Source organism: Populus alba, chromosome 1 (assembly GCF_005239225.2).
Source record: "Populus alba chromosome 1, ASM523922v2, whole genome shotgun sequence".
Taxonomy (NCBI): domain Eukaryota; kingdom Viridiplantae; phylum Streptophyta; class Magnoliopsida; order Malpighiales; family Salicaceae; genus Populus; species Populus alba.
This window is the reverse complement of record NC_133284.1, coordinates 32098331-32122764: the sequence shown is the minus strand read 5'-3', so window position 1 is coordinate 32122764 and position 24434 is coordinate 32098331. Positions and strand designations below refer to the sequence as shown.

Sequence of the window (24434 nt, the reverse complement as noted above, 5' to 3'; positions counted from 1 at the left end):
GGGTTATCTGGATTGATGGATTCTCTTATAAATTAAGATTTTGCCATGGATCCATATTAAGTATCCTTTTCTGATTATCCATGTCAAAACTAGAAAATCATGAGAATTTTGTTATTTTATTTCCAGTTTCATTAGAAGAGAATACATCTACTTAACCATCAAAGCTACCCCTCAAGTTAATCATCATAGAATTTCCAATAAACAAACAATCACCTTGCAAACCAAGGAGAAAATAAAATATTAATCCGTGCTTTCATATTTCACAGGGGAGAAAAAGAAAAAGTCATGACATGCATTAGTTATAGAAACTAGAAAATACTTCAATCATCCCCTGAAAACAGCTTTCTAGAGTAGTCTTGCTATCATTTGCCTTCACGAAAAAGCACTACGAGCATGCTGTGCAGTGGCACGCGGTCATCAACATCGAAGGCGTCTTGCCTAATCAGATTTACAATCAGAATATCTCCGGAAAGAATTTTAGTATTCAGGACAAAATTTGTACAAACTACGAAGTATATACTTGATGACATCACTGGCTAAACCAATTGGTTGCCATAACGAGCTAAAATTTCTTTCCTCGTAGAATGGGAAGATCACCAACAGATGAAATACATTCTCTCAACTGCACAACTTCGTGCCATCTTCATCAGGTAAATGGGAATCGCTGTCTTTCTGAGAGGTGATCTCACAAACCCATATACCATCCAAATCCATCAATTGTCAGATCCTCATTCTGCTGAAGAACTGGTTTCTGCAGTTTCATCCTCGCTGAAACTAGATGGCCTCTCCATGACAGACCTGCAGAATACACAAAGTATGAAGAATGCTATAAGCTCTGTTGCCTATTCAGAAAAAGGGAAAGAAATGATCAGGTTTGCATTGCAGGCAGTATGAAAATATTCTGACAATTAATCATCTAAGTGGGACAGAGTTACATGTTTAGAAACAAATATCTGTCAAAACTGAAAATAGTGATTAACTAACAAGTCAGCGTCTCGACCAAACCAGGCATCTGGCATCTGGCATCCTCAGATACAAACACCAACACCTAGCATTTCTTGAGCTTTGAACCTCACTTCAAACATATGAACCCAATCGGTCTTGACATGACAGGTGAACAATGTGAAGTCTGGTGATCAAAGAGTTAATACTCTGCACCTTACAAGAGGAATTAATATGACTTATTTCACAATCAGCCAATTTATACATGAAAACAAGCTTTACCAGTGTTAATCACTATAGATGATTCAAATAAGTATTCACGACAAGTCTGTGAGAATCGGTCTGTTTCAGACACATATAACCTCCCAATGTCGGTTGGCACATCCCATGTCACACAATGCCTACAGCTTCAATGAAAGCAAAGCCCAAGGTCATGCTCTCTAGATTCTAATGCACTTCTACGTGTTCCATAGATAATTGGTACCTCATTGATGTATTGATTAAAGAGAAATCTGCTTGACAATTATCCCTCCTCTCTTTTCACCCAGCTCTTCAAAAGGAAGGCTTTATGGGGTTATGAATCCTGCAATAGTTTTAGATAGCAGTAGCAAGTTTCCTATTCGTGTTAGCCATCATGACAGAGGGAGGTACTAATGTCAGTTCACCTGAAAGGTGAAACAAAAAAATCGATAACACAACAAACAGGGTACCCATGCTTAACAATGCAAACTACCACAACTGCATCAGAGTACAAGTGGTGGTGTAAACCACACCACAGTAACCATTTATTTCCATCTAAATAAAGCAACTTACTTCAGAAACTAAAATTTGTTCGGCTAAATGCATCATGAGACATGGATACTGTACTGTAATTCTCTTCATGGGAATTTTCGGATTCATTAAAGACTAACAACCATTTTAAGTCCATCAAAATTGACAAAACATGCACAACATATACACACTAAATTGATAAAATAAAGAAGAAAAGAAAATAATCATTACATATAGAAATTTTTACCTACCCTTCAGTCAGATTTGTTCTTTGGTGCATACCAGAAACTGATGCTTTTGTCACATGTTCTCGCTGTGGAAAGTCAGCTCTGAATCTCTTTGCAACCTTCAAATATTAACCCAAAATGTGGAGGTGTCAGAATCAATGTACATTTATAAAAAGTAAATGTGTGAATTACAAGTCTATTGAGGATGAAAGTACATGCAACACGCAGTATATACTCAAAATATTCCCATAAGCTGACCACATTATAAACTCACAGCTGTTTCATCTCTCGGATGCCTCTTTACTCTAACTGAATCATGCGAGCCTTTCATTCTCTTCATTTCTCCATAAAGCTTTTCCTCCTACACATACCCAATGTATAACTTGATATTATGCTAAATATTTTAGCATGGAACAGTTCAAGAATACAAGCAGAAGGACGTAAACAAATAAGAGAACCTTTTCCGTCTTTGTAAATGGTGCTCTCTCCTCTGTAACAAGAGATTTTCCAGGTCCAAGAATCGAGTGTGAAGGCTTAGACATGTAGTCGTTCCTTCGAGCTATCTTAGGTTTGTCATTATCACAATCATGCAACCAAGCTTCTGTCTTTTCTCTCCTACCACGAGGGGCATGATGGGTTGCAAAAGAATCTGATCTTCTCCCTTCAAAATCATGCTTAGAGCTTGTCCTATAATTTCTTTTGCTTCTATAGACTGACGTTTCACCAGCAAGATCATCAGGCATATCCATAATAGAGTTCCCACCTGCATTAGAATTGGAACCATTATAGGTAGACTTCTGTTCTAGATGGTGGCGGGATTTTCTCTCATGAGAATCGGATCCATGGTCGGGATTACAATTTGCTCCCTCTGTATATGAATCATGAGAACTCATCTTGGTGCTATATACTTCATATCTCTGCAAGGGTATAAAACAAATATAATAATTATACTTAAAATGGCATTCCAATTCGTATGAGTTTCCATGAAGGTGTGACTATGAGCTCTCATCAGAACTTCAAAAAACAACTATTATCACTTCAACTACTGACACCAAGCATGATCTAGGCGATGGCAAAACGGAGTCCAAGAAGTCATTTGGCCATAAAAAATAAAAACAAACTAGTCCCCTGACATTTCAATGCCTAACTGAACCTTTTCTATGGAACATACCAAAATGAGGAAGGAAATATGTTGCAAGCGTACTTGCCGGTGGTGCATGGTTGGTGGCAAAATGGCAGCAAAAGTAAAGTGAAAGCCACAATGGTGTTGAACATGGGATGGCAACCTCTTTGGGAATAATGGAGAGGTGGACAACATAGAGGTTTCCAGCATGGGCCTGCAGAACTTGAGCCTCAAACTAATTTGTTTACCATTATATTATAATGGTCATAGTTCTGACACCATTAAATTATCTGTCCAAAGTGAATGACAACCATTTTGTTTGCACAAGATAAACTCAACTCACCTAAGAATCAATATTCTCAATCCCATTACATTTGGACAACGCAGCAGGCACAAAATTTAACCCTTGTTTCTATATTGATTAATGTGATAAATGAACATGTATAACATGATATCAAGATGTCACTGACTATAAGGCCAAGAAAATGTATCATAAGATCTACTCACACCACTGAGACTGGGTTGCTTTCGAACTCCAGGAACATCAGGAGAACGCATCCGAACAAGATCTCCTACATAGATTGGTCCTGCAAAGATGATTCGCCATAAACAGCATATCAAAGCAAACAAAAGTGGAGTGTACATAGTTGTAACCAAGAACAAGGAGTATAGTTATCAAATTATAGTGAAATATATGTCAACAATGAGTGGAGTGAGGACTCAATGCTTTTGCCAGCTGTAGCAGGAAAATGGCATCAAGAGGAAACCAAAAAAAATAAATTCTGGCTCCCAGCATCAAATGCAAACGTCATGGTAACCCATTTCAATTGAAGAATTTATATGTTAATTTGCAAGTCTAAGTAGGCAGAGAAACAAATGGGCTATTTATTGCCAAGCATGCATCAAACATTTAAGTTTAATGCAGATGCTACTGAAGTAAGTATTGCTGCGTTCAATAAAGTAAGACATAACTTATTTGGAATGCAACTGAAGCCATCAAATCATACAAATGGAAATATATGCATCCCTGCATTCTCATCCTAATGCTCTTCCTCCAAGTAGGAATCAGAGAAAACTCAAAAAGAATATAAAACTAGAAAAGCAAAATTTATTGGGAAACTCCTGCCAGCAAAATTTGCATGGAATTCGTTAGGAGATCATTAGAACTTACCATTGACTGGATCTCTACTTGGGGATGCAAATGCACTAGGAGGGAGTGACTGGAAGTCAACACCAAGAGGTGGACCATCCTCCTTATAATGCCTGCCCAATTGCATCTTGACAGCAGTAATAGCAGCATTCTCAATTTCACCCTTCACTTTCAAATATCCTGATGGTTTATACCCAAAACTCTCAGCACCCTTGGGAATTAATGGCATGGAAGCTCCATTCTGTGCTAGGTACTTTGAGGTTTCTGTATCATAAGGATCCTCTCTTTGAGAAGCAAACTTATCTTGCAACGATGAGCTACTTCCTGAAGATATATCATCAATGCCGCTAACATTCCCTGTATAGTGACTTGTACGGTCATAGGTGACATCAGCAGTATGAAAATCTTGACCATAAAGTCTCTGGCTTTCAACTTCCCTTGGATCAATATTCCTATAATCACCTTGTTTAGTACTGCCACATGAATCTTGCCTCAATCCACTACCACGATCATGAAGAATACTGCTAGACCGATCTTGTCGTCCATTAGTGTATCCTTCATCCTTCAATCTTTTGTCTTTTAACCTTCTGTGGCAAAACCAGCTAGATATTTGCTTTTCTGTCAATCCAATTCGGTCTGCAAGTTCTGATTTCATTTCCTCCGTAGGATATTTGTGCTCTGTGAAAAAGTAAAGACATCACCTCAAGAACATAGAGACTAACAGCCGTGTGTGCGTTGAATAAAATATGTGAGAGATGAAATAGTACCATTATAAAAGCTCTCCAAAGCAATAACCTGGGCTGGCGTCTTGACTGTCCTTTTTAAATTCTTCTCTAGAGAAACTCTATTCTCTTCAGAATGCACTTCACTTGATTCTGAACATTGATTTTTTTATAAGACAAAGTGAAAAAGAACATGGGTAAGAGAAGAGCAAAGACACCAAACAGAACTTATAAGTTTCCCTATTCTGCTACCGTGTACAAGAAAATCAAGCCATTGAGTTGAAAACAGTGATGTAAGCATAGAAGCATGTTGGGTACAAAAGCAGAATAAAAAACTGTAGAATCGTGCTATTGTGTATAAAGTGAGGAAGTGACCACCAATTTAACTCAAGAAAACTAAGTTAGTTAATCAGGGAAGGTGTAGAAATCCACGTTCACAATAATTCATCACAAAGGATATTAAATGCACCATGTTTTGAAGAAGAGCATGTAAATGAGATTGATCATGGTCAATAATGAATCCCAATTTGACTAGAGTAAATTTGGCCAAGCAAAGGGAGTGGGCGGCATGTAGCTTTAAAAGAATTGGTGGACAAAGCAAGCATAACAGGTAAAATGCCGCTGTTTTCACACGAACATCCAGAGTGCTTTGAAAGATATTTATAATGCCTTTGATTGTTTTGAAGTCAAGCCCGAGAAAAGTTCGTAGGGGAAAGCATGCACCTTATTTCATGGATGTAAGCCATAACTAGATAGCCAAAACCATGTTTACTTTCAGAACAACTGTGATTCAAAATAACTTTCTCGCATTACACTCGGACCAATCGTAATTCATGCTCAGTGTAACCCATTGGCTTATATATGAAGTATTCCAATTCCACAAACATTATTCAAGGAATTCTCAATCAGCACCCAATGTTCACTCGAAGTTTTAAGCGTTAAGGTTAAATACTTCACAATATCTTTCATATAAACTTACATTCCATCTGAAACCTCAAGAGCATTTGGAACACAAAACAAACATTATTACAGGCATACAACCTTGAGATTCAAAAAAAAAAACTGCTAGAATGACAAAATTCAGATGTGTGATGATTAACAATGAAAATGATCTTGCTTCACCTGAAAAAATTGCCGACATGTTTTGGTTGCAAGACAAAATGACAACATTAACGAAACGAAAGGTTCAGCAACATATAGCCAGGATTTCCATAATTTGGGCCAGAATCAAAACCCCATTTCACACAGAATTCCAGTTTCCTCAAAAAACCAAAAAATCCCCAAAGGAAATTCTAACAGTTACTTATCTTGCTGATCCCAAAATAACCCTTATTGTCCATGCAAAAGATTTCTAGCAACCCACCAAACGAAAAATAAAATTCAAAAGAGTGTATAAATGATCATAAGATTGAAACCAGAAAGAGGGGGAAGAGGGGGTATGTGTTACCTTCCATGTGATCACCAAGGGATTCTCTCTTTTCTATGGCTTTGATTGGCTCACAAATAGAACCCCATTAGACCAATAAAACTACTCAAATAGAAAATGCAAGATGGGTTTCGTTTCTTAAGATTTGATTGCGTGGAACTCAGCTTTCTTCCCTGATGTGTTAGGAGGGAGAGAAAGAGAGGGGCGTTTTTTTGGAAGGAGACTGGAGGGCAGAGTTAAGAGAGAGAGAGAGAGGGAATTGAATTCACAAGACTTCTCTCTTTCTTCTCTAATTTATTGTATTGTTGGGTTTGCATTTGTTTCAATTCTCTGTTCAAATCCAGCAATTTAACTTCTTCTTCTTCTTCTTCTTCTTCTTTTTAAAAATAAAAAATTACAGTGGGGTTTTTTCAATTCAATGAAATTCAATTTGGAAAGTGGATTGTTCTTAATTTTATTCTTGAGCTTGGTATTTGGATATTATTTATATTAATGAGCTGTTCAATTATAAATAAAAAATATTCCCAAATTAAACAGGAAAAACAAAAGAAATCACATTATGAAATATTCTCGCATTATATGAGTAAAGATGCAGTATTTATCTTCCATGAAAGTTCACAGGGAATTGATGCACACATTACATGTAAGCACAAATTGGAGAGGATTGTCTTCCTACTTTTTTCAAAAATAATTTTCTATTCCATCCGACTGATTTCAGATTGGAATCATGAGTAACTCATTCGAATTCCATTTTGTAACTTACTTCAATTTCATCTATTTTTTTAAAATAAAAAAAACGGTTGATGAATCTAGATATATTCATTGACACGTGGGTATTTTCCTGTGATTATTAAATCTCAATATTTTATTTCCCAGAAAATCAAATACTGGTGATTTTTAACCAGGGGCCGGTTATAGGAGGGCTAAAATTGCTGACTCTATCTCTCTCGACACCACCTCTTCAATTTATCATCAGTTCAGAGAAATTCAAATTAAAAAAACGCTTGTGATAAGAAAACAGGAATGAACTACTCCTACATACTCTAAGATACCCAAGCCTTTTAATGTTATAGATATAACTCAAATTCTAAATTTATTATTTAAAAATCACGGGTTTAAGTTTTATAAATCTTAAGATCATTCTAAATTTATATAGTTATTAATTTCAGAGCCCATAAAAATATAAAAGATATAAAAAAAATTAATTTAAAGTAAGAAAATTATTTTTTCATAAAACTTTCTAACGTAAAAACAAACAGGTTTTAAATGATGATTTTCGCTTAAAAATATATCAAAAAAATATTTTTAACATCAGCATATTATAACGCTATAAAAATATATAAAAAAATTAATTTTAAATAAAACATATTTCAACCAAATCAACCAACACTACTAATTATTTAATAGAATCAAAACATACTATTTATACTATAACAAGTAAAAAAACAAAACAAAAATATTCCGTAGTGGATCTCAATTCAAGTAGATGTTACACCAAGCTGGAATCTCTATGGTATTACTATTGAGTAATCAAGGAACTCCCATTTTTATTTTTATTTTCATTTTTGATATAATTAGTGGTTCCTTGTTGGTATGGAATTTTATCAATATCGTATCTTCTGATAGAACAGTTGAGAGATATTCTAGCTATAAGAAGGATGAATCCATCTCCTCTACCAAACAAGTCGAACATCTCTTTCATCCCTCCAAAGTCCAAAGTCCAAACTAATCCATCTCACCTTCTTAACAGGGGAGCGGGCAAGATTAAAATATCACCAGCAAAACAAGCAACCACGGAAAGTGCATGGGCTGGGCCCAGATTAAATTCTCGCTGGACTGAAACTGCAGTTTTGAATCATGTTCCAAACAATCTTTTATAAAAATTTGATATTTAAAAAAAAAATTATATATTTTTAAATTTTTTTAATGTATTGATATAAAAAAATAAATTTTTAAAACATAAAAAAAATTATATATTTATAAATAAAAAACAACTGAAGACAGGGCTAGAAAAATTAATCACATTCCCAATTCACTTGATGAGCTAGCGGTGAAACCATTTGGTCCCCACTACCAAGATGATCTTAAATGGCTCATTCCAGAGGGGTTTATTTGATCATCACACAAGCCTTTCCTCGCAAGAAGACTTCTCAAGTAAAATCATGTAGGCTTAAGAATTAATAAAACTGGCGGTCTAAAATGGTCCTGCTGTGAGAGACAACTTTTTTTTTTTTTTTTGGCTAAATTTCCAAAACCTGTTGCACTGGTGTGCAAGTTGCATAAGTTGGCAAAAAGGTTGAGAGTTGTAGCATTCTGTGTCCTCAATGAAAATAAACATATTTCTTCCCTGACACTACAGTCTCAGTATCTGAGATTTTCTTTTTCCGATCATTCCACCTTTTTGCTAGAGCTGGTTCCACTATCTTCTTGAGATGACACAGCAGTCTTTGACTCATCAAACTCCATTAACTGCATATGACGCCCAAATAAAAAAAATACTATATCAGACAACCGAGTATGATTAAGATGACTTCGAAGGAGAAGAAATTTTAAAAAAAATTATAGTAGAAAGGTGGTCACTGTAAGCAACAGAAATAAGATCATAACAGGACATACTGGCTTGACTTCACCATTCCATAAGACGTGCGCGGCTAAGAATCCTATAACAGCTGGTACAATATACAAAAGCGCAGGCTGAAAGTAATGATAAGAAAGCACAGCGATCAATACAGGGGATAATAATCCTGACATACAAAATAGAGAAGAAAAACAAGCAAAATGATCGAGACAAGTCACCTGAGCAGCTTGGAACCAGTTCATTACAATAATTGTAAGGACCAAACCAGCTGCATATCCAAGAAAAGCACTCTTAAAGTACTGGCTGTCTTTTCCCCTGGACACATCAAATCGCAATGCCAGAGCTACAAAAATACCTGAAAGGGCAAAAATATATATAACAACCAATGTAAGAACCTAGGAGTAGATGACCACTCTATAGTGTGCTTTACTATCAACAGCTATTCCTGTAACCAAATCAACCTATTTGACCCTGCATCTTCAACTTTCTGATGCTAAAACCAGAAATATTGACTGCCTTTATATACATGCATCTGATATAGAAAGACTATGTAAAGCTCTCTCTCTCCAGCTAATGTGCAGGGATCTTTTCAGATACGGAGTTTCTTTCAAAGACTATTCGGTTTCTTTCAAAGGAATCACCCAATTGAATATCAACCATATGTTTCACTAATTTTATATTATTTAACTGAAAAGCAGATTCAATGAAAATATTTTTGAGCTAGATAGAAGATAAGCTATGGAATGGAACACTGAGCCATGCTAATGTCACAAAGTTTCATTCAATATTGTCGACAACTACTCATAGAGACCAAATGCAGCTGTCTATCATCATAGGAAATATCACGCAGGTGCAGATCTAACTAGACACTTTACCGGGAATCACAATGTCACCAAGTCCGAGCATGGAAAATGGTCTCGCAGTATCAGCTGTGGGGAACAAAAGCTACAGAAGAATAGAATAGGCATGCCAATAATTAGACTGCTGCAACAAATCATATCAAAAGCCTCAATAACAAAATTCATTTTTACATGCAGATATGATATCATTGAAGATGAATAAGCTCAAAAACTAACCTTAATAGGTGCATCAAAAGATTTTGCCACGCTAACCATCACAGGAGTGAAGAAAACCCAGAAAATGTCATATACAAAAAGTCCAGCCTGCAATAAATTAAGGATAAAAAGATCAAATATCAGAAGAATTACTAATTGCCAGGAAAAAAGTGACCAGGGCTATATCAAGAAACCCCCCTTAGTGTCATCAAAATAAAGAACAGTAGCATATAATATGGAAGAAAATGATAAAATAAACTGCTGTTTTGAAACTCATGACTAGGAGTCAAGGACCAAGAAATGTTAAATTTCTACCTTTTGGAATTTTATGCATTTAACTGTTCTGAACATTTTGTTCATTGCTATATTTGACTTCTTAAAAGAAAGAAGAAAGGACAAGGAAAGGTACATGACTATTGGCAACATTTAACAGGAAGAGTCCTGCATTGTGAATGGTGTAATCTAAAGGAAAAGGGCACTTCCCTCAACTCACATAGTGTTTCTTTAACCCATTTAGAGGCACAATTCTACTAATCAGAGCCTTATGCTGTAAAAAAGGCCAAGCTGTAGGATAACAGAAAAAAAAGGATAGAAAACTTCCCTTATCTCTCTTTAATGTCCCTTTGCAGAATAACAGAAAAATCAAGCACAAGCTTTCAAATCCTAAAGACATGGATAGATCTTCAAGCTTAGTAATGTTGTTTTCTTACCTTAAATCATATGTTAAATTCCATAACAAGAGAGAGAAGCTATGTTTTTTACCCTCTACTGCTTAATCCAATAGTACACTAACTTATCCTTTTGTACCACAGAAGGTCCATGAGATAAAGAGTCCAAGGTACGCTCTCTTAATGGACTAGAGAAACACTGATCAATGTTGAGAGTGGGGCTGCCCTTTTCCTTAAGATTACATGAAGTTTCCCATTAAGGGCGGCCCCAGTCATGTAAATTCAGCACGAAACAATAATATTATCCACAAATGTACTTTCCAAATAATCTGGCTGCCATCAAACACAACATAGGCTAAGCACATATGAAAAAAACACAAGCAACTTTATTCTGAGGAAATAGATTCTTAAGGACATGATATTCAAGAAACATGAATATCAGCATTCCGTAACTTAATCTGCATATAGACATAAGTTAACTAATGTAACAAACTAACCACATCTGCAATTGTATAATCAATAGTTATCCAGAAAAGACACAAAAGAACTCCACAATTAGACTACTTACCAAGAGGATGGCACCAGTCTTAAAAGAACCAAGGGAAAGCATTTCAATCCCCTACGAAAAAGCAACACAAAATCAGATCATTTAAAAACCATCCAAATTTAGTAACTATATCAATCACAGGTACTTTTAGTGAAAAATATCTCGTAATTTATAAGGGGAAAAAATATTTATCTCAAGAAAATCCCATTTCTATTGAACATTGGAATTTTGCAGTGCATACAAAAGTCCTTGGTAAGTGCTGAACATGTAAAAAAGTATAGAAATGGAAGCTATTAAAAGATCCACCCACTATTTAGATAACTCAGCTTGCATTCTGACATTTGATGAAATGCCTCAGATTATATAGAGTATCCAGGGGAAAATGTTGAACAAAAAGGCATACCCAAAGATGTAAGCAGCTACAAGAAGGCGACTAGAATATATATATATATTTAAAAATTGAAACCATCAAAAGTAAATAAGGCATGCTAGCTTGTAATTAATAACATTTTTCAGTGTACAGCTTGGTTAATGTGAAAAAAGTGAGAGTTGATAAAATGCAAAAGCATGAAATTTCCAAGAGGGTATTCTACAGAAGATAAATAACTCAAAGCAATTAGCTTGTAATCTGTTGACTGAATGACGCCAGACCTGGATACAGAAAGCCAAGCCCAAAATATTGTTAGCCAGCCAATGCTTTTGGGAAGCATACCAAGCACAAAAGAATGTTCCAGGAATAGCCGCAATAATTTGAGATCTTGTGAAATCAATATCCAAAGCTGTGCAAGAAAGGTATAAGGAAAAACATCAGTCAGCATGATACAATCAAGACATCCACTGAATCAAAGAAAAATCCAAGAAACATAAGGTCATTAATGCTTGAACATGCAGATAACCAAGTATTTACAATGTCCAAAGCACCACTGTAAAAACCAGCCAAAAATATCCAAAGGAACTTGTCGTTTATATATCTAAAGTATGAATAGGAAGCACAGCTCCAGGACACCAAGAGTGTTATATTTGCGGCCAGATAACCATGCATGTACAAGCATCTAACATGTCAAAATCCAGGTTTTAAGAAATGGGAACAGGGATTCAAAACTATGTCACCCATTATGAGCAGAAAAGATGTAACAGAAACAGAAAGATGACCATTTAATTTGTGTGGTTTTACTTATCCATAAAGATACAAGAACATTTCCTTCCCTTCGAACCGAAAATCAGTAAATAAATATAAAATAGAGCAGCATGTTAAAAAAAAAAAAACAAAAACCAGCACGCAACAACAAATAGCTCGAATTAAGTAACGAATCAGGAAGCATTTATTTGCCGTTGAAATTCCAAGCATCCACAAATAAGCAACCTAGCAGTATTGCATTCAATAACCATGATTATAAACTAAGGATGGAAACCAGCTGAATTTTCAGAATCATTTAAGGGGACTTGAAATATGTCTAAAGGATTCATAAGAACACGTACAATGGAAATATGGAAACTTCCAAGAAATGACATCATCATTCCAATGCTTAGGCAAATAACGTTTTATAGCTGGTAATAGTGTTGCCCTGAAAAAATGCAAACAGGAAAAAATGAGAATAATAAAAACATTAAAAAGAAAATAACACTTTCAATTATTTTATAAATATAATCATTAAGTTCATGTGGAAAGAACATACGAAAGCGCGACAATTCCAAGCACAAAAAAGTAACAGGTCAGAACAGCATTAACCAAATCTTTTGAAAGAAACTTGAAGAGTAAGAATAATGATAACAGCATAGCACTTCCGACAAAGGGAAAGCGCATTGCATGTTCATTAGACATGGTCTCCTGCAAGATTAAACACAGCAAATTTCAGTCAAGCACAATCTAGATCACCAGAACAGGAAAAATAAGGGGGGAAAGAATAAATGGTAATGCTTGTTATACTAACTGAAGGTGGCGTAGGCTTGACAGATCGATAGCAACCGACATAAACTGCCAGGCATGCAGTCAAGATCACATTTAAGTTTGGATCTACCTTCACAAATAGTGGTGCCAATGTTAAACCTGCATTGAAAATCACACACATGGTATCAAAATCGCATCACGTTCCCAAGCCATGGAACAAACAAATGGTGCTCCCACACATCAGTTTCATGAAACAAAGAGCTATCATGTTCAAAATCCCCTTCTCTTTTTCTTACTCCAATGGCTGGGCTACTCTAGAGAAAGTAGCCCTCTTCTCCTTTAAACCGCTCGCTGCACACGAGATTCAACCTTACATCTCCCATACTAAGGTATTTTCCGACATCCAAACTCAAAAAGTTATGAAAAATACCCAGGACAATAAGATAAGCACACGGGCATATGAAAGAGGGGCGTTAACTAAAAAGGGGAATCTACAAGGAGCAGCACAGTACTAGCACAAAGTCAAGCTCGTCAAAGTAAAGGAAAAAATAATATATATATATATATATATAATACCTGCTAAAGCAAAATTGGAAATTCTTTCGCAATTCTTCATGTTTGTATTCTGAGACAGAATATTAAGCTAATTACTACACTTCAGCGATCAATTGAAAAAAACCTATTGCCTCTTTACCATAAAAAAAACCTGCAATTCGAGTCAAGAAAATAATATCAGAAAACAAATCATTAACAGGCCGATAAAATTTACATAAAAAGCAACAGAAGACCTAATTTTCTCTCTAATAAATAGGGATCAATAATTACACCCTATTTCAGTTACTGGGAAATTTACAGATATTTAAAGACAATGCTATACTGATCCCGGTTCAACAGTTATGCTTGATTTTCACGATAAACAAGAAATAAAATAACGACGTAAATCACAAGACTTATGACTCCAATTCCATTTTCTCCATTGAAAAAATATATTTCTTTCTATTCCTCAAATTTTCTCAGCAACCAAACAAAAATCAAGAATCGTAACCCTAAATTCAACCACACAGGTATGTAAATTTTATAGAAAGAGATGTACCTGAAGAGGCTCTCTTTTTAACGGTTACTAGAGATACAGATCGGAGATGCCTAGAGAGAGAGGGGTTTTTTTAGAGAGAGAGAGATAAAACAGAAATTTTGTTTATATTTGCAGAAAGAGAGAGACAGAGATAGGGTTTTACCAAAAGAGGCAGGTTAAAAATATTTGGTAAGAATTTACTGGCATTAAAGTCGTACAGGCCTGTCACAGAAATTTTAATTGGAAGCCAGTGAAATTAGAAATTTCAGTGGAAAGGGCACAGATACTGGATACGTGGCTTGCTATTACTAGATTGTCGTGGTGTGATAAGAGACGGGCTGTCAAGGATACACTCTCAGTAATTAATTCCGTACTTTATACTTTTACAAACAAGATAAACCGCCCCGGTCATAAAGCAGTTTACTGCTATATTGGGATCTCTAGAGGGCCACGTATGGTGAGGTTTTCTATCCAATAAGATTCGGCCATCTCAGCAGCCAAAAATATCTCTCTCCTTGTTTTGAGATATTGTGATAAAAGTTTCGGATTTGTTGCATGAAAAGACCATAATCTTTCCTCTTAAGCTTGTTTTGGAAGTGTTTGGTATCTTAGGAATAGTTATTTTATCAAATATTTTTTATTTAAAAATATATTAAAATATTATTTTTTTAATTTATTTTTATTAATAGAATATCAAAATAATTCATATATATAACGATTTTAAATAAAAACAAATTTAATTATTTTTTAAACACATTTCTAAATATTCTCTTTATCTTTCTAAATTGATAGAATATCATAAATTTATATTTATGTTTCATTTATAAACTTAGGGTAGGATAAACTTTTTAAGTGCGTATTTGGTGTTATGATGTAGACCATAGTTTTAAGACCCAACTCGCTGGTCGGCCCGGTCCAAGACTCGGGTTTCGAGTTTTGACTGGGTTGGTTAAGTCAATTTTTTTTTAAAGAATCAAAACGATGTTATTTTGGTAAGAAAAAAAAAATCAATGGGTTTACGGTTGGGTTTTGCCGGGTTAACTCGTCGAATCACGCCAGGTTTTTCCTTCCTCTTTTTTTTTTCAACCCAACCCGATTCCAGTGAACTAAAGTGTTGGATTGCTAATCCGTTATACGTGTTATTCGTACCGAGGGTTCGAATCCCTCTCTTCCCGGTTTTGTTGATGACTTGGTATTTTTTTTTAAAAATTTTTTTCTTTATTTATTTTTTAATAGTTAAAGATGTAGATATAGATAAAATTCTACGAACATTTAATAATAATAAAAAATCAAGTAAGGAAAAAGGCCTTATTTTTTTTTTATTCTTAACATCCAGGATTTGGGTTTCAAAACTATAATGTAGATTACTTTTTAAAATATTATTTATTTGAAATACATTAATATAGGTTTTTTTTTATTTTTTTTATTTTTAACATTATTACATTAAATCATTGAAAAATACTAAAACAATATCAATTTAATATTTTAAAAATAAATATATTTTTTAAAAAGCATTCGAAAGTGTAAGTTGTGACACTCCCATGAGAAACTTAAGTTAAAAGCTGAATGTGTGTACAAAATAAATTTAATGAAATATATATATTAAAAACCTCGGTATTCTATTAAGTTATTTGACCAACACTTTTTATCCTATGGTTATCAAGCACATACAAATTAAGACAAAAAGCTACGAATGTTCTTGGGATATTATTTGTTATTAGATTATATTATAAAATGAATAAACATCAAGCATTTAAATTAATATCAATTATATTGATTATATAAATTGATAAGTGTTCTTCATAAGTTAATATTTTTAAATATTCATAATAATTTGCGTCTCTTTAAGTCTATAAAGTGGGAAAAAAAGTTAGGAAACAGTAAACTACATATCATTTTAATGTCTAGGGGGAAATTACTGCTTTAACCAGAACTGCGTTGTATGCAGGAATTAAGGAGTGCATATAAATTTGCGGTATATGTAATGGAATGCCGTGCTGTTGATTTTGTTTCGTGGCGAGTCAGCGTGCCGATACTTGGGAGACGGAGGCGGTAGCATTAGACATGGGGGAACCGGTGGCCGTGGAGGTGTCTGCGCGGAGTTTCTGAAAGGACTCGATGAGGGCAGGGCTTACTGGTGGTGGTTTTTGCGCCGGAGAACCCTTGCTTTTCAATAAAACAACTACTTCGGACATTGTAGGCCTCAAGGAAGCTGTTGACTGAGTGCACATCAAAGCAATCTCTATGATTTTCTTCATTTCCTCTGTTTCATGTTCATCTGGGCTCATGCTTCCATCCACCAATTCCAGATGCATGCCAGCCTCATACAGTCTCCATGCCTGTCAAACCACGAGATAACACACGTAAACGAGACAAAAACCATGGGAAAGGAACCAAAATGGATAGTGCATTGGTTAGCTATAAATTCACCCGTTTGAGGAGGAAGTCCGAGTCAGGATCTTGATTTGCTTGACTGCATTTTTGGCCACTCATGATTTCGAGGACGACAACCCCATAGCTATAGATATCCACTTTCTCAGATAATTGTCCATAAATTGCATATTCAGGTGCTGTGTATCCCCTGATGCAATAAGAAAGCAACGGAGAATCAGGTTATTTTATCATGCTATTGGCAGTTTCTGAGAAGGATCAAAACATGGAGACTGAACAGAGAAATTGAAATTGATATTGCTTATCATAACTTACAGTGTACCGGCAAATCTGGTGGTAAGGTGACTCTGAGACTCCGGAAGAAGCCTGGCCAGCCCAAAGTCTGCTATTTTGGGTTGGAAATCATCATCCAAGAGAATATTGCTGGCTTTAATATCTCGATGAATGATGCACAAATGGAAATCCTCGTGTAAATAGGAAAGTCCCCTTGCTGTCCCAAGAATTATATCAAATCGTTGCTTCCAGCTGAGAGAGCCTTTTTTGTCACCTGTTTTCCAGAGTAAAACAAAACCCTAATTTTCTCAAGATAATTCTTATCAGATATGGTACTTGGTGCAAGCAACTTCTAAGTCCTAACTCCTAACATGTGATCTCGTCAAATTTACAGGCAGCCATTTTTGTTTTTGTCTTGTTTTGCTAGGAGCAACTTGTACGGACAAAATTTAAATTACCATATAAGAAGTTATCAAGGCTGCTGTTTGCCATGTATTCGTACACGAGAAGTAGTTCTGGTCCATTGCTGCAGCATCCAAGAAGTCGGATGAGATTCCTGTGATGAACATTACTGATGATCTTAACCTCCTTTTCAAACTCCTCCTTTGCCCTGTGAGACTGGCTTATAGCTAGTTTCTTGACAGCAACTACTCTCTCATTCTTTAAAACACCCTGTTTAATGACACAATAACTAAATATCAGCCATGACAGGTCAATGATTCAGCTGAAAATCATATCTGGATCTCGTAATTTATTAATTTTCCATGACAAATAAAGGAGGAGAAGACTAGAGTTTTCTTCTTTTCTTTTTTCACACTTCACAACCAGTAATTTCTCAGCCATTTTATCTTAAACGATGTAAAATCTTGAATCCGTAACAGTCTAACCTCCGTAGAACAGGACTGTTATGCTAATGGTTTTTTTTTTTTTTATGTATTATTATTTCTTGAAATCTGTAATTTCTCTCTACTCCACCTTGTACACTTCACCAAAACCTCCTTCTCCGAGTTTGTATTCCTCACTGAAATTTTTTGTTGCTGATTTCAAATCCTTGAAGCTGTAATTCACTGGACCTCGTAATTCAGTCGCCCCTAAAATGTCACCTTCTACAGAAAAAATCAAGCAGAATTTCTTTATAATGTGTAAGCATTAGTGACCCAAAAGTGTGGAATTCTCTAACATGGTTAAAAAGAGGAATCATTTCGACATATAGCAGATAGCTAGTTAAAGAAAAATTATTCACCACAGTTCTTCACAGTGCTTTACCTCTTGGAACTGCCTTTGGTTTTCTATATAATTTAAACCACAGAAACAGTATTGCAGTAGCAAGTAACAGAAGACCTATGCCTCCAACAAGCCCTGCAATAAGGACTTTCTTTTTGCTTGAACTCCCTGCCAGAATATGGGATCAAATATGAGGCTTAAACTTCCTATAGTCTGTAATGCAGGGAGTTATAACATTCGAAATAAGATTTGCCCTCGAATTCTTATAAAAGACAGCAACCTGAGAAATGTTCTAGATTTGTCCACAAAACAATGAACCTAAAAAACCTACATGTACTAGTCTACCTAGAAGGTTAATTAATTGAAAGAACTGGCATAAAGAGTCCTTCCATACAAAGACAGGCATCTACGATCAAAGGGCGGAAAGGCTAGAAACTAGTAAAACACCAGAAGTCTGGAAATAGAAAGCTTACCATTTCTCAAGAAGGGCTTGAGATCCGTTAGTTGGTTATCTGCAAAGAAAGGCGTGTCTGAATACCTCAAGAAACACCCAACATTGATGGACCTGCCATCAGCATCAGGGAAACATGTCTGCAAGTCAGCAGAAGCCACTGTTAAGCAATCTTGGCAACCAGCCTTACTGATGGTTTCAACACATTGTGTCACTCCATAAACCACTGAATTCGCACCAACCACTTCCTTCTTACTTGTTGCAAAGAAACCTGGTATCTTCGGCGAGGCAATTTTAAGATCTGATAACAGGCTTTCCACACTTGCTTGATAAGCAGGAGATGCAGTTTGATTCCCACAAGCCCCGTAGTGACCATCCTGAGTGCTTTGATCGTAGAAACTCGTGCTCTCATACCTCAACGACAACGAAGGCAAAGAACATAAGACTAAGTAATTAACTAATTATCTCTGTTACGGGGATACATATCCACCTATTTTATGCTTGTTAATAGGTGAAGTGTCAATTTTTGTTTGAGTTGATACTTGATTTCTCGTATTTGTTTTGCGCCTGTACGTTATTAGAAAGGCAAAGTCTAAATACTAAGTTCATAAATCCATTCCTAACTTGGTCAATTACAATTCTCAGTTGCAAAAGTATAAACACGACCTCAAAAATTTGTGAAAAATTAAAGCACGATCGAGTCAGTACCTGAGGAAGCAGCCATCATAGATAACTCGAGCGCCATTGATGCCGGCAGAGCAGTTGCGGATTTGTTTAGCGGCAATAGCAAAGCACGCGACACAATCTGCCGTTGACAAGTATTTCCTGCACTGAACCATGGCGAAGACCGGTGCTGTACCCCTTGCTCGCTCTGCAGTTGCAAAATACCTACTGCTGTTCAGCTGTGCTCCAAGATCCAACAGTGTAGCATTGAGGTTATTTGTGAACTCCGGAACATCGTCAACCTTGTACTGACTGCAACCTGCACTTAGCAGATTGGCTTGTGGGTCCGAAAAAGCCCCCATGATCGCCACCATCCACCACACCGCTATAAACAACATATAGATTTTGGACTGTGTCTCTTACTCTATCTCCATCCCCCAGTGATTGAAGGAGAAATTCGATGCCAAGCAAATCAATATAGAGTAAAATCACTAGCTTGTTAAAATATTATCATCCTGGCGCCAGATAATACAGATGCATGAATATCACTTTACTGACCAAACCTAAAACAAAACACTGGTTTCTTGAAAATCTTCTGGACCATGCACAACCTCAGCACACAGAGTTGCATCCAACAACATTTGACCTTCTTATAAAGAACAGAAGGCATGATAGCATCTGACTTCTTATAAAGAGCAAATTGAAATTTCCTTTGATTTGTTAAATAAGAGTGTGGAAAAAATCGCACACCTGCGTTTGCCTGTTTTCTTATGCATAGATTAATAACTTTGTAAATGATGTACTATGGAATGGTTTGACAAAGTTACCAATGAATTTAATATTAGCTATCAACCACACCCTACAGGATAAGTTACCCTGGAGGAATTTTAGAAACATCTGGTGCAGCAATGCAAAGGATGATTTATTTGACGGTGGTGGGTAGATTTGATCTTGTTTTTTAAAATATTTTTTAATTTAAAAATATATTAAAATGATATTTTTTAAAAAAAATTAATATCAATATATTAAAATATTTTAAAAAATTAATTTTAATAAAATAAAAATTTACACCACAGCCCTTTTACTTATATTAAATAAAAATTGTCTTTATCTAATAGCCAATGACATGAAAAAATAAAGAGATTGAAAGGAATTCTTTAAATGTTTGATTTTGACATGCAATTACTTGGAAAATGGATTTGGGGAAGGTAGAATAGAAATAAAAATAATAAAATATGATCATGTAGTCAAACTGGATAAAAACATTTAATAAAAAAATATTTATTTTTTTATTTACTTTACCACATTTGTCTTTTTTACAACACGGCAATCAAATTTGTATTCGTAATTTTTTCTTGAACGAAACATCAACCTCGGATTAAAAGTCCAAGGACAAAGTAGGTGCTGGCCAGCTACGCTACTAAAGGACCTGTGGGGGCATGATCTCAGCGGAGAATTAAAACACCCGAGAATAAATTATTGCTACGCTCTCCAATCAATTAATTTAAAGCACATGTTTGCTTGAAAAGTAATTTTTTAAAAATTATTTTTTAATTTTTTTAATTTATTATTTTTTAAAAAATTATTTTTTAATTTTTTTATATTTATTTATTATTAAAAAAATTGATTAATAAAAAATATTTTCTAGTTAAAAAAAATTAACTTAGTTTCTAGAAAAGTGTTTTCTAGAAAATTTGAATGGAAAACACTTTTTGAAAATTATAAAAAATTTTGAAATGTCATATTATTTGCTGATTATATTAAATTTGATCCTTAAACGTATGATTGTTATATATATATCGAATATTTATTTTTTAATTTTATCTTTTAAATTTTAATTTTTATATTAACTTTGGTCCTTATTTTTATAATTGTTATTTGCTTTTTTTATTATTATTTTTTATTGAAAATTTTTATTTATCAAATTTGGTTTTCATTCCTTTGATTGTTACTTATTTTATTTGAAATAATTTATAAAATGTTAATTATTATTATTTAAATTTCTTCATCTTTTATTTTTATTTTCAGATTTGATCTCTATTATTTTGATTATTATTTATTTTATTTGAGATAATTTATGAAATTATATATATATTTTAATTTCATTCTCACTCAACTTTTTAATTTGTAAGATTTGTTTCTTATTATTTTAATAAACTTGAAAAAAATAAAACATTAATAAGTTATTTTCCAGCTCATTTTCCATGACATAACCTAACACTGGAAAGTGTTTTCCAACTTATTTTTCATTACACTACCAAACATCATAAAATAATTCACTTTTCTAGAATTCACTTTCTCGGAATTTACTTTCCAAAAGGAAACTACTTTCCAGCAAACAAACGGGGCATAAGTAAAGTTGTCAATTCTGTTTTAATAAATATTTTGTTTTTTTAATTTGAATAAAATGTTTTGATTTCGGAGCATTTCAACCTGTCGTTTTGAAGTTTTATTGTTCATCTATATATATATATATATATATATATATATATATATAACAAACATAATTCAAATTCAAGATAAATTAATTATAAATTATGTATTACAAAGTACAAACGCAATGTTAAGCAAACATAATTTTTAAATTTTAAATATTCCTAAATAGTCAAGATTAAATAGAACTTTAACTTAAAGTCTTAAAGTAATTCAACTTAAATAAAATACCAAAATATTATGAAAGTAAAATTTTTTAACACAAAAGAAACATAAATCAAATATTATCTCCATCATTAACATAGAAATAAGGATATTAATCTTGTGGTGGTATGTAGGGAAATTCATCAACTAGACATTCCAATAGTTGATCATTTCCACCAAGCTCATTCTCTTCATCAAAACATGTCTCTTCATCCTCTAAAGTCAAAGTCGACAAAGGTGCTTCTATAGTTTCCCAACTTATATCATCTCCATTAAGAAGGCTAGGTTCTTCACAAATCCATTCATTCAATAAGTCAATGTTATCAAGGCTAATGAGATCTAAAGCATCCCTTGTTTTGCTCAAATTCCTATAAAAAAAACAACATGAATATAAACAGCATATATTGTAGTGATAAATTTAATTTTAAAAAAGTAATATCAATGTTAATAAAAATAGTAATAATCATTTTCAATATTATTATTAATATGATAATATCAATATTTTACCTCTGATGAATCCTTAAATTATAATGAACAAATACTAGATCACTCAATCTCTTGTGCTCTAGCTTATTGCGCCTTTTAAAATGAATGAATTCAAATATACTCCAATTTATTTCACACCCAGTTGCACTACAACATTGACTAAGAATTTGAATTGCAAACTTTTGAAGTTGTTAAGTATCATTGCCAAATTGCTCCCACCATGCTACTAGATAAGACAAAAGTTTAATAAATTAGATATTATAAATACAAAACAATATTATATTTAAAAAAACAAAATGTTATTACTTGGATTTAACTTTTCTCTTTGACGAATAGCTAAGAGCATGCCAAAATCACTAATTGCTTTCTTATACTCCTCAAGTTGGCTACTAATTACATCTTGAGTGTCACGATCAGGAACCAATCTAGTAATTGTGCTAAGCAAACCTCAAGTAACCTCCTTTTGTTTTAAAAAAGAAGGCCTAAAATAGATTCCAGGATTAAGAAAACAACCTGCTACATGTAATGGACTATGAAGTTGCTTATCCCATCTAGAATTAATTACCCGAATATATGGTCCATATTAAGATACTCTATTTTTCAACCTTGTTTTGATGGCTTCTTTTGCTTTATCCATTGCCTCATATAAATAACCTATTGCTGGTTTTTCTTCATTATCTGCTAATCGAAGAACTCGCATTAAAGGCTCGCTAACTTTGACTATATGTTCACGTCGAGGCCAAAAGTCTTTATCTTGTAAAATTATGGCAGTTATTTCCTTTCCAACTTTACTTTTACCATGACTTGATTCTACCTATTTTCATGCAAGTAAACATTTGTTGAAGCTCTTTCTTAAACTTAAGTAAAAATTGGATGCTTAAAAAATTGATAACAAACCCTGTAATGCCAGGATGACATAGATCATTTTTATTAGTAAAGTCTTTCCTCAACAAAGCTAAAACCTATGCATGATTATATATAAATTTGGTTATGTTTCTTGCCTTCTTAATGGTTTCATCAATCATTGGAAAGTATCTTGGATTAGAAATATTTTTTAACATCAAATCAATGCAATGGGCAGCACAAGGAGACCAAAAAAAGTGTCATACCTTTGTTGTAAAGCCAGCAGTTTTGAATGCAGACTCATTATCACTAACAAATTGGACAATATTTTCTTGCCCCATTTCTTTGGCAACTTCATCACACATTTCAAGCAATGTCTCTTTATCTTTTCGAAGACCTGAAGTGTCAACTGACTTCAAGAATATGGTACCTCTTGGAGAATAAGCAAGAAAATTCACAATTGGTACATTCCTTCTATTTGACCACCCATCTGCTATAATGGAGCATCCATAAAGTTTCCAATCAGCCTTGATTTTAAAAAGGTATTTATGGATATCATGAACTACACCTTTCAAAAATGGTCCTTTTAAATCATGATATGATGGTCCTTTAAAACCAGGTCCCATTGATGTTATGGCGTCTATCATTGGTTGATAATAGTATGATCTAGCACTATTAAATGGTACATTAACATCATACCACCATCTTGCTATGACCTTCCTTGCATTATGTTCCTTCTCTTTAGAAGCCATTGCACTTTTAATGCTAGGTTATGAATTTAGGGTATTTTATGGAACGAATAAAGTCATATTTTTTTTTATTTGTACTTGTGCCTTGCATTATCAATCTCTTATTTACTTGTGAACCGATATCACTTAAAGTAGGATTTGCATTATCACCCTTTTTGACTTCATCATTGGAAAGTGATTGAGAATTTCCAATGTCAATTCTAAGTCTCTTTCTTTTCTCTTTCTCCATTGTCAAGTCCTCTATCAACTACTTCATTTGGATTTCACATCTGGAGGGACTTTTTTACAAGCTTTAACTTGGCCCTTAATACCAGCAAGGTGATACTTCAGACGAGTAATACCACCACCATTGATCCTTTCGCTACAATGAACACATATACTTGAGTTCTTTACACCAATAACCACTTGCCTATGAGCCCATGCTGGATCATCTGATCTTGTTGGAGCTGAAGCCATAGAAGAAGCACCATTTGATGAGTTTTCAGCCATGTAATTTGATCTGAAAAAAATAAAACATAATTAATTTCAACCATTACAATTTACATCAA

The 24434-nt window shown here is 34.2% G+C and overlaps 4 protein-coding genes across 11 annotated transcripts; all 4 read right to left on the bottom strand.

Moving 5' to 3' along the window:
- Positions 1-228: 228 nt before the first annotated feature.
- On the bottom strand, positions 229-6909 carry LOC118055552 (uncharacterized). 5 transcript variants are annotated; one of them, XR_004688670.2, is made up of 9 exons: positions 6383-6907; positions 4981-5088; positions 4235-4891; positions 3571-3650; positions 2399-2857; positions 2215-2301; positions 1965-2059; positions 1427-1525; positions 229-798 (listed from the first exon to the last, which is right to left on the bottom strand). XR_004688670.2 is itself a non-coding variant. In XM_035067507.2 (8 exons), exons 1-7 carry the CDS (start codon positions 6387-6389, stop codon positions 1961-1963), a joined length of 1497 nt encoding a protein of 498 aa, XP_034923398.1. In that variant the 5' UTR covers positions 6390-6904; the 3' UTR covers positions 229-798. The 5 variants fall into 5 exon arrangements, 3 of the variants coding, with proteins under 3 accessions (XP_034923398.1, XP_034923397.1, XP_073262604.1); XM_035067507.2 differs by lacking the exon at positions 1427-1525 and having other exon boundaries at positions 1961-2059; positions 6383-6904; XM_035067506.2 differs by lacking the exon at positions 1427-1525 and having other exon boundaries at positions 6383-6881.
- A 1647-nt stretch (positions 6910-8556) lies between these two features.
- LOC118055551 (signal peptide peptidase) lies at positions 8557-14343 on the bottom strand. The gene is made up of 12 exons (XM_073406570.1): positions 14191-14343; positions 13674-13803; positions 13141-13256; positions 12886-13037; positions 12689-12774; positions 11861-11988; positions 11231-11281; positions 10016-10102; positions 9815-9884; positions 9158-9294; positions 8978-9055; positions 8557-8830 (listed from the first exon to the last, which is right to left on the bottom strand). Exons 2-12 carry the CDS (start codon positions 13711-13713, stop codon positions 8750-8752), a joined length of 1026 nt encoding a protein of 341 aa, XP_073262671.1. The 5' UTR covers positions 13714-13803; positions 14191-14343; the 3' UTR covers positions 8557-8749.
- Positions 14344-15916: 1573 nt separating this feature from the next.
- Positions 15917-20019, bottom strand: LOC118055550 (cold-responsive protein kinase 1). 4 transcript variants are annotated; one of them, XM_035067501.2, is made up of 8 exons: positions 19217-20019; positions 18531-18922; positions 18100-18225; positions 17809-17936; positions 17292-17505; positions 16876-17107; positions 16600-16750; positions 15917-16508 (listed from the first exon to the last, which is right to left on the bottom strand). In XM_035067501.2, the coding sequence occupies exons 1-8, from the start codon at positions 19567-19569 to the stop codon at positions 16191-16193; spliced, it is 1914 nt and encodes a 637-aa protein (XP_034923392.1). In that variant the 5' UTR covers positions 19570-20019; the 3' UTR covers positions 15917-16190. The 4 variants fall into 4 exon arrangements, with proteins under 4 accessions (XP_034923392.1, XP_034923391.1, XP_034923393.1 ...); XM_035067500.2 differs by having other exon boundaries at positions 17809-17939; positions 19217-20017; XM_035067502.2 differs by lacking the exon at positions 18100-18225 and having other exon boundaries at positions 17809-17939; positions 19217-20017.
- A 1901-nt stretch (positions 20020-21920) lies between these two features.
- Positions 21921-23889, bottom strand: LOC140955209 (uncharacterized). The gene is made up of 3 exons (XM_073407182.1): positions 23404-23889; positions 22900-23108; positions 21921-22176 (listed from the first exon to the last, which is right to left on the bottom strand). Exons 1-3 carry the CDS (start codon positions 23887-23889, stop codon positions 21921-21923), a joined length of 951 nt encoding a protein of 316 aa, XP_073263283.1.
- Between the last annotated feature and the right edge of the window lie 545 nt (positions 23890-24434).